Source organism: Lactuca sativa, chromosome 6 (assembly GCF_002870075.4).
Source record: "Lactuca sativa cultivar Salinas chromosome 6, Lsat_Salinas_v11, whole genome shotgun sequence".
In the NCBI taxonomy this organism is placed as follows: domain Eukaryota; kingdom Viridiplantae; phylum Streptophyta; class Magnoliopsida; order Asterales; family Asteraceae; genus Lactuca; species Lactuca sativa.
The window spans coordinates 114,359,113-114,368,418 of record NC_056628.2 but is presented as its reverse complement, the minus strand read 5'-3'; the positions used below and the strand labels follow the sequence as shown (position 1 = coordinate 114,368,418).

The following is a 9,306-nucleotide window of genomic DNA, read 5'->3' as shown; positions in this document are numbered from 1 at the left end:
ATCTGTTTCTCTTATTTGACTTTCAGGAAAGTGTAACTTAGTTGGACTTTTTAGACAAAATGTTAAGTTTGTTGGGATTTTTTGAACAGACAAAACATGATTGGAGTTTTTTGAACGGTTTGGAAACTTTGTTGGGCTTTTAAGTCATTAACCCTGAAAATGAACAAATGGGTATCATTTGACCCTAAATAATTTGACCCTAACTAGTTCAGTAAAATCACAAATATATCACCGCAAAACTTGTCTAAATCTCATCATATTTCACTTTTACTTAGGATTAATGTCAAAATATGTGTCTAATTGTTTAACTGAATACAACATGTGGGCATGTAGATGTTTTTTTCATTTTTAGCATTGGCCTCATCCTCATCGAATTACAACTTTTTGTTGCATCCAAAAATATCAAATAGTTGCTCTTGATCTCGTATTTGCGCGAAAAAAAAAAAAAACATAGATGGCCTTCCCATCCTTATCAACAAAACAACCTAGAAAGCTTTAATAACAGAAAAAGAAAAAGTAAAATCATAAATCATAAATTGTTCTCAGCGAAAATGACACATACTTGTGTGTGAAATATAGCATAAGAACATGAATTTGCATAGAATGGCTCGATATTTCCTAATGGAGAATAATACTCCTTTACAAAAACAAATTTCAAATCAAATATTCACTTTTTAATCCCAAACATAAATTTAAACAAAATATAGTATCACATCATTCGTGTCTAGCATCTGATTTCATATGAACCCGCTTTCGTAATATATCTAACCCACTCAACCGTATTATAGCCACTCTTCTCCCATACCTGAGAAAAAGAGAACAAAAAATGACACGATAGTTTAGGGTTTAAGACTGATAGTTTGAGACTCGAAGCCTTTGAAAGATACCACCCTGTGGAGTCCACAATAAACATATGGATCATGATAAGATGTACCTTCAAAAATCTGACACGTAGACCAGATGCAGTGAACATAGGAACCTGCAAAACCACAAGAAAAATAAAAAGCAGCTTTATACAAAACAAAAAATTAATATATCCCCAAACATGTTTTACTTTGACACATAGTTTAATAAAAATGTTATAAAATAACAGAACAAAACAGATTGTACTTGAGTTTGGCATGCATTGGGTTGTGACTTATTATACATATCTTTTAGAAATCAAACAAAACATGTGTGCGTGTGTGTATACTGTATACATATCTTTTTAGGGTTTTGGGTTTAGTAGAAAAATATGAGGTTCAATTTAAAATATAATTTATGTAAAAAAAAAAAAAAAAGAATTACCTGAAACTCCATCTGAATCGGTGGTCTAGTCCATGACTTCTTTTCTGCAATTGTGGAAATCAACTCCACTTCTGCACTCAAAGTTGGCTCAGTTTGTCCAGGAAATTTTCTTATCCTGTAAATTTTAATTTTAATAAAAATATAAATGCATACGATAAAAAATTATTTAATCGAATAAAAAAAAATGGTATTTAGATTTTAGATACTGACTTCCACACCAAGCAGTCAATAGAAGCATTGTACTTTGCACGTCCTGATGTCACTTGAAAACTTGTTTTTGCTGTTTGTTTCGGTACTGGAATCTTAATTACAACTCCAAGTGCAAACATTTTTGCACCAAAAACACTCTTCACCTGAAATTTAAATAAAAGTAAAAAATTTTGTCAAAAATTCCTTATCATAATGTACTATATTTAATTTTTTTTTTTTTTTTATTTTTCAAACCTTAACATTTACTTCCATACGTGTCCTTCCCAATTCTTTGATTGTGGGTAATACCCTGAATGGAAGTGTTACACCCTCTGTGATACGATACCTGTAATAAATAATTTTTTTTCTGAATTAATTGAAGAAAAAAAAATGTAAAATGAAAAGAAAAAGAAATAATTACTTCATGAGTTCAAATTCGCCATCAGGAGGGACAAAGCTGACTGTCTTTTCTGAATTAAACCTGGTTAAGTTTACGCATTGATGGAAAGTAACATCATCCAGCTCAATACTTTTGCCACTGCGTATTAAATTAAATTATAAGATTAAAAAGTGCTTTTTTATAATACGATGATTTTAAATAATGACTAATTAAATTTCTTCAAGAAAAAATATAGACTTAGTCATACATTTTTAAAAAAATAGACAGATTTTTCAGTCATGTTTTAAAAATAATTTATATAACACATTAAATATCATGAGAGAAGTCACAGTCTAAAAAAAGTTAGCTTGAATATAGCAATGGTTTTTAAAAGCATATCATAAAATAAATGTCATTTTTTACAATTTATTGTTTGAAAAAGCACTCACATAACAAAACATTTTTTCATGAGAAGAAAAGCTTTTATTTTAATATTTTGTCATTATATACCAAATTGCATTCTAGAACATTTAAATTTATATTAAAAAAACTATCACTAGTTATGCGTTTTTGAAAATTATAAAGTAGGGAAGAGGTGTTTAAAACGAGAAAAACGAGCAATGAGATATGTGTTTGATATTAATTTAAAAATAGATGCAACAAAACGAAGGGAAAACAAAAATTACTATAGTACTATCCCACCTTTTAACCCTAAATTTTTTTATTTTTTTACTTTCTGAAAAAAAAAAAAAATAACCCAAAACTGGAGACTTGCTCAAAAGAAACTAATATAATGATATTTCTTTTTGGGTGAAAAAAATTGTTGGAATTATGTATGACCTTTTATACGATGTGTATTGATAAATAATATGTAAAGATAAATTACAAATTTATATATGTACACTTCCATTCATTTGTTTCTTATAAAATCAAACTTTATTTTCCATTATTACAACATTGTATTTTCAAATTTTTTGTTATTAAGGCATTGTACTTTGAAAAACCTACCTAATTATATCATTGTATTTTCATTTTTATTTTTATTAAGACATTATAGTTAGAAAATGGTATCCGATTATAGCAGTGAAAATGGCTTTGTATTTTTAAAGTACAATGTTGCAATAAAAGTAGGATGTTACAATAAACAAGAATATGAAAGTATATTGGTATTTCTTGAAATATTACCTCTTAGTAGGGCGTGACTTAAGTTGAGATTCTTTCTCAAGGCCAATTTTGTCATTTAATCCCAACTTCAAATCAGGCATTCCCGAAAGGAAACACTTCATAAGTACTTTTCCAGTTACATCACAACGTAGTACACTACCTACACCAATCAATTATTTTTTAGGGAATAATAATAATAATAATAATAATAATAATAATAATAATAATAATAATAATATATGGCTTGCTCTCGCTCTATAAAAACTTAGAATAAACATTTATTGTAATATTACCAAAATCATCCTTAAGTTTGCATTTTGTTTCTGGTTTAGTCCTTGCACTTCACTCAAAATTGCCAATTTGGGAAGATTTCAAATTATTAGACCAAACTTGCGATTTTGAGTCAAGTACAGGGACCAATTTTATAATTTGCATTTATTTACTGTTAAAAAAAACGGCATCGTTTACATTAACTATTAGAAACTTACAAATGTAACACTAAACATTTATAAGATACAAATAAAATTACAATAATTATAAACATCAGAAAGATACAAAATGTACCTTTTGAAGACATAAGAAGATTTACACTTTCCACAATGTCAAGAAACACCTGCAACAACAAAAAATGAGCATTCAAATATATGGGTTTTAAATAAAGAAAAATATAAAATAAAATAAAAATCTGTTCACCTCATTCTTTTTATAAGAAAGACCCTCCCTACGCCAGCCAACAGCACCAGTTACTTGTAAAGTAGCATTGGGAACAGGCTTATCTGTAGGCTATTAAAGTTTAATAATATAACAATAAACAAGTTAGGATATATATATATACATAAAAAGATATTTATCAAAAAGAAAATACAATATATAAAAGGTCGAATCTAACCTTGGATGAAAATGGTGACCTTACACCTTCCTGAGTAATGTAAAGCTTCAATATTTCAGGGGAAAGATTCTGTGGATAACCAAAGTCCATAATTTCTGCATGTTTCAGATGTAGATATAAATAATTTGCAAATATAAAAATTTGTAAAAATAACTTGCTTTGTGAAGCACATAAGTTAATGCTAAAATTCAGATATCTAAAATTTTGAATGTAGTTACTAAACACCAAAATTTCAACCTACAAATGTCCAGTATATTGTTTTTTTACAAACCTATATCGTATATGTCTAACAAATTTGCATATTGGGGATTATAAAAATAAAACAAAATAAACATTACAAATTTGGCTTCATTTAGTGTCTCCAATTGTAATTGGAAAATAATCGAAAAACAGAAAATATATACTTTGAATTTTCTGATCATACGAATCTCCGAAAATTAGGAAAATGAAAATCCATATCCGAAAATTCAGATAATTTCTGAATGGATTTTCAAATGCAGATATTTTTGTACAACTGCTTCAGAATTAATAAAATAACTTGAAGAAAGGTGTTGAGAATTTATACCATCCAACAACTCATATATTAAAACAAAGTTATTGCGAATAGCATCCTCATCAAAAGCACCCCCAAAGTAAGATTTGAATAAAGAAACTGCCTGCATTTGTAGAAAATAAATAAAAGTTCAAAAAAAATGCAAGATCTAAAAGTCTATATAAAAAAGTGTCATTACCTCAACAACAAACTTGAAAGCACATGCTACATTGGCATTGCTACTGACAACAATGACAATGTAGACATTGCTAATTCTCATATAGAAGAAAGAGCAACCTCCAATCTGCCTCACAGGACAAGTCCCTAGTTCCTTTGTTTGCATTATGTGCATTCTAAATGCATCCACCATATTTCCCCTAAAACATCACAAAATAAATATACCATTTAGTTTCATTATTTTAATTAATTACTAATGACTACTCACTCTGTTACCTTCTTATTCCATTATCATATTCATTGCATTCGTTTGTCATATTCATTAAAAATATGTTGTGTTTAATACTAAATAAGTTACTAGAAAGCTCTCATATGACATACTTAAGCCAGGTGTTTACATTATCTGTTTACAAAGATTGCATTAAAAGTATGTCAGGAGAGTTTTCTACTTCAAAGTCAATTTCTATGGCTTCACACAAGTAGAATATAGACAAACAGCTATAAAGTTGAATCATGAATAATTCATGATGAAAGCAAACATGTTGAACCTATAGAGCTTCCTGCCTAGAATCTACAACTTCTTTTCATATCAAACTTAGGGTTATAATTCCATTCGAAACCTTGTTTCAATAAAGAATTGCACATCATGCTTGAAAAAATGTACATTCCTCTGGATTTGGTAATTTCAAAATTCAAGAGAAATTCAATAAAACGAATATATATAACCACATATTTATCTTACTCCAATAAACCCTAACCTTGTTGCTTCACATAACTTTCATGAGTGATGACCTCAAATCAAGTTGCAAATTGATGTGTGGAGATCTATGGTTACAAACTCACAATCTAAGTATTCAACCATAAAATAAGCATGGAGGATTTAATGAATCTTAACAATTTTGATAGGAAATCACCACTACAAAAATACCTAGTTAAATACTACTATCATAAATCGTCTCTAAGCCATATTACTAATCACCAATACAAAAAACAAATATCAACCAAGATTTTTCTAAATACCCTCCAAGAGTGCTTTTAAAAGCAGCTTCCTCTCAGTTGTACTTATACAGGTACCATATACATATTTGTTATACATAATATACTGCTTGTGTCACATAAAGAAGGCCCATTTGAACTTCAAAAAATCAAGCATATTATTTTCAAAAAGATTTCTGCTGAGTGGAAGTTGGGGAGACACAAGATAGGTGAATATGAAGTAATGAACTTTATGGGGCAGAAATAATATTAATAAGACGCTTCTCAACATCAGCTGTAGCTCTCAATTGCCAATTTGATCATTAATGATTGGTCTCAGTCGAAATCTTAAAGGGTTTGAATGTAATCATGTAATATAATAAGACTTGCCTTGCAACTAGAAGTTAGGTTCATGTCTTATATGCACAAGGCCTAGTTGGCATCTGGGAAGAGACTAGTAATTGAGGATCAAAAGCATTATCCACAGATACCATATGCAGAAACAAAAGAACTGGAACCCTAAATCACCATATGTTTATATGTTTTGTACAATCTCTCTTCAACTCCATGTAAGTTACCCTTTCAATATACTACAAATCATCCGGTTGACCATCAAGCATACAATGGCAAAACACTAATCAGCGTATAACAACTGCTAAGCTTGCATATTGACACTAAGATTAACAGAGATTCTAAAAAACTGGTTCCCTTCATCGATCCGACAGATTGTTCCTTTACCACAGGAAATGATCATATTTGCATAGCCTAAACAATCAAATATGTACACAGATACAGAGAGAGAGATAGAGAGAGAGAGAGAGAGAGAGCTAACCCAACGTCATCACGGTAGAGACGATTGATGAGCACATCGCCACGGAGATTTAAAAAGTAGATGGCGGAAGCAGCCACCGGCATCTCTTAAACCGATCAACGGGATGCTCCAAATCACAAGTTGAGAACACGCATAGACTTTAATCAGACCAGATCTAAGGCTTTCAGTTGAAAATTAGGATTTTAGATTTCTTCTAGGGGCACTTTCTTCTATGGAAGCAAGTCTCCGATGATGGTATACAGAAGTAAATTGGGGCAGTCTCCGGTCAACATAAATTACACACACAGTTTGTGTAGTTGCAAATTTTCCCCTGTACTTTCAGAGTGTCTACTTTTGGTTCAATAAATTTGAAAGAGTCAGGTGCTTTTTGTTTTTCTAAAGCAAAATTTCATAAAATCTGCGGACCATCTCTGCAACCTTTTGCAGCAGAAGAGATGGACCGACCGGTTGCAGACTGTAATAAGAAATATATTTGTTTTTTAACATTTGCATGTTGCTGCAGATATTAAAAATTAAAATAAATTGATTTTATATATCAAAAAATAGTTTTTTAATACCGAAAATTTAATAATATATGACATTTCAGCAAGATTTTATGATATTTCAGCAAAAAATAATGATATTTAGCAAAAAAAAAATAATGATATTTCAGCATGAAATTATCATTATTTAGTATTAAAAAACGGAAAAAAATAATTCAGTAAGAATAAACCAAAAAAAAAACTAAAAAAATGTAAAATAAGATTTCAGCAACATATAATCAAAATTAATCAAAATTTCAGCAAGAAAAAAAGAAGAAGATGTTGGAATAGACAATACAAGTGTTACCCCAAATAGAACATGAACAGAGGTTTTTTACTCTGAAAACTTCTAAAAAAACAAACAGCTACGAAATGAAAAGTGTTGCGCGTGTGCTGTGTCGCACATCAATAAGAGGTCTGAAGAGGTTCTTTACAAAAAACAAACAGCACCTTAATCTCATAAAACAAAATGTTTTATCCAAAATTTTAAACCTTGATTTTGAATTTATTTAACTTTTTTTGCCATTAATTTTGAGAAAACATTTCGTTTTTTATTTTTAGAGTTTATCAATAGATTACCTCTTACATGGTGGTTTTGTCACACCCCCAAACCGGAACTGCGGAAACGTTCGGAGGTGAATGACGTCATATATAGTATCACAACAATTGCATCATAATAATCAAAGTAAACACAACCATTACATTGAATATATATATATATATATATATATATATATATATATATATATAAAGGTATTTACATCTGTTTGATTCATATTTATATACATCAAATGTAACAAAATAAAGACGTGACTCTATATGCTCCGTCTTCTCAAAAGTCTGCTGAGGTACCTGTCTACTGATTTCCTGAGAATACAAGAGGTTTTGAAAAGAGTATCAGCATTAAGTTGGTGAGTTCATAAGCATGTTTTTGTAATGAAATTCTGTTAATGAATTAGTGAAAAAATGTTGACATGTTTCCAAAAAAATCCAATATTTCCTGACATATGAGTTTATTACAACGTTCCATAAAGTACTAGTTTGATTGCCTGTTTACCACTAGATGAATTGTATAAGATTGTTTTGAATGTAAAACCCTTTTGTATGAAAAATCCAGGCTATCACCGGTATGTATAAAACTATGAGTTGAAATCCTTGGAATCCTCCAGTTGTATTATGAAATAGTTCTATTAATGAAAATAAAACTAAAGAAGAATGAAATCCCGTAAACAAAAAGGTTAGTTTATACTATTGTGAGTCGTATAACCATGTTTGATATATGACCTAGTGACCTTTATGACGTTCTTCAAGTGTCGGATATATGACATTTGTCACCCCAGGCATGCATGCCTACCGGTAACTAGCAGTTCAGGTGTGGGATTGTCAGTCCTGAATAGATCTATTCACAAATCTCACCCTCTCCCTCCAGGAGACTCTAGTTATACTATGATAAGATTTAGTTCAGTACACCAAAGGGTACAATTTTGAAGTAAAGTCTCACAATTCTGGATAATCTCGTTTATGTGTAGTTTTGTATTGATCTATTGTATTTGAACCCGTGTGTATACTTTATAGAGTAATAATTATACTTAAATAATTATGTAATAAAGTATCTGTCATAGTTTATATGTTTAGCAATGTATAAGGTCTGAATTTGTAATACTGTATATTGAAACCCCAAACTATACCTATTATAGTTTGCATGAATATTATGTATTTGGTTCATGAATTGATCTGAAAACTATACAATTCAGCAGTAAGTCGAAAACGTCTCTTATGCTCAGCATACTACAAAAGGGATAAAATATCTAAATATTTTTATGAAATGTGGAAACCGTGTGACTATATCCATTGCATCAGTTTTAAGTGTTTTGAAATCATTTTGTATAAGTTAACAAATCATTTGTGTTTGGCTTGTATTCTCCCCCTGAAAACATTAAAAATCATAAAAGTATAGGGGTATGAACTCACAGTTGGTTGCGTGAAATTTCGGACAAAGAAACTGGAAATGGAGACCCTCGGATTGATGTACGCGGCACTTAACGGGATCCTAAATACAATTAAATACATATATATATATATATATATATATATATATATATATATATATATATATATATATATATATATTATTAGTGAAACCATTATTTATTGTGTTGGAAAAACACTTGCTTTTGGTTACGAATGTTACCAGGACTCGATTGAATCGGGGAAAGCGGGTTTTCAGCCAAGTTCACCACTTAGGAAGGTTTGCGGTCGTGAAGGGGATTACGGCCGTGAACAGCCCCTTGAAGGATTTACAGTCGTGAATAGTGTTCTTGAAATATGAATTTTTGAAGGGTTCACGGCCAGGAACGGTTT

At 30.2% G+C, this 9,306-nt stretch overlaps 1 protein-coding gene across 1 annotated transcript; it reads right to left on the bottom strand.

The window, feature by feature from the left end:
* Positions 1-512: 512 nt before the first annotated feature.
* On the bottom strand, positions 513-6,677 carry LOC111889464 (AP-2 complex subunit mu). Its single transcript, XM_023885611.3, has 13 exons — positions 6,425-6,677; positions 4,640-4,817; positions 4,474-4,564; positions 3,909-4,003; positions 3,713-3,802; positions 3,584-3,632; positions 3,041-3,179; positions 1,898-2,014; positions 1,732-1,822; positions 1,498-1,640; positions 1,288-1,402; positions 935-979; positions 513-805 (listed from the first exon to the last, which is right to left on the bottom strand). The coding sequence occupies exons 1-13, from the start codon at positions 6,505-6,507 to the stop codon at positions 725-727; spliced, it is 1,317 nt and encodes a 438-aa protein (XP_023741379.1). The 5' UTR covers positions 6,508-6,677; the 3' UTR covers positions 513-724.
* Between the last annotated feature and the right edge of the window lie 2,629 nt (positions 6,678-9,306).

Bases quoted from the DNA above. Each gene is read 5' to 3' on its own strand.
- LOC111889464 (XM_023885611.3), bottom strand. From the start codon at position 6,507: ATGCCGGTGGCTGCTTCCGCCATCTACTTTTTAAATCTCCGTGGCGAT. The intron at 3,180-3,583 runs GTACATTTTGTA...TGATTGGTGTAG, and splicing joins TCTTCTTATGTCTTCAAAAG to GTAGTGTACTACGTTGTGAT. The intron at 1,403-1,497 runs GTCAGTATCTAA...TAAAATTTACAG, and splicing joins ATTGACTGCTTGGTGTGGAA to GATAAGAAAATTTCCTGGAC.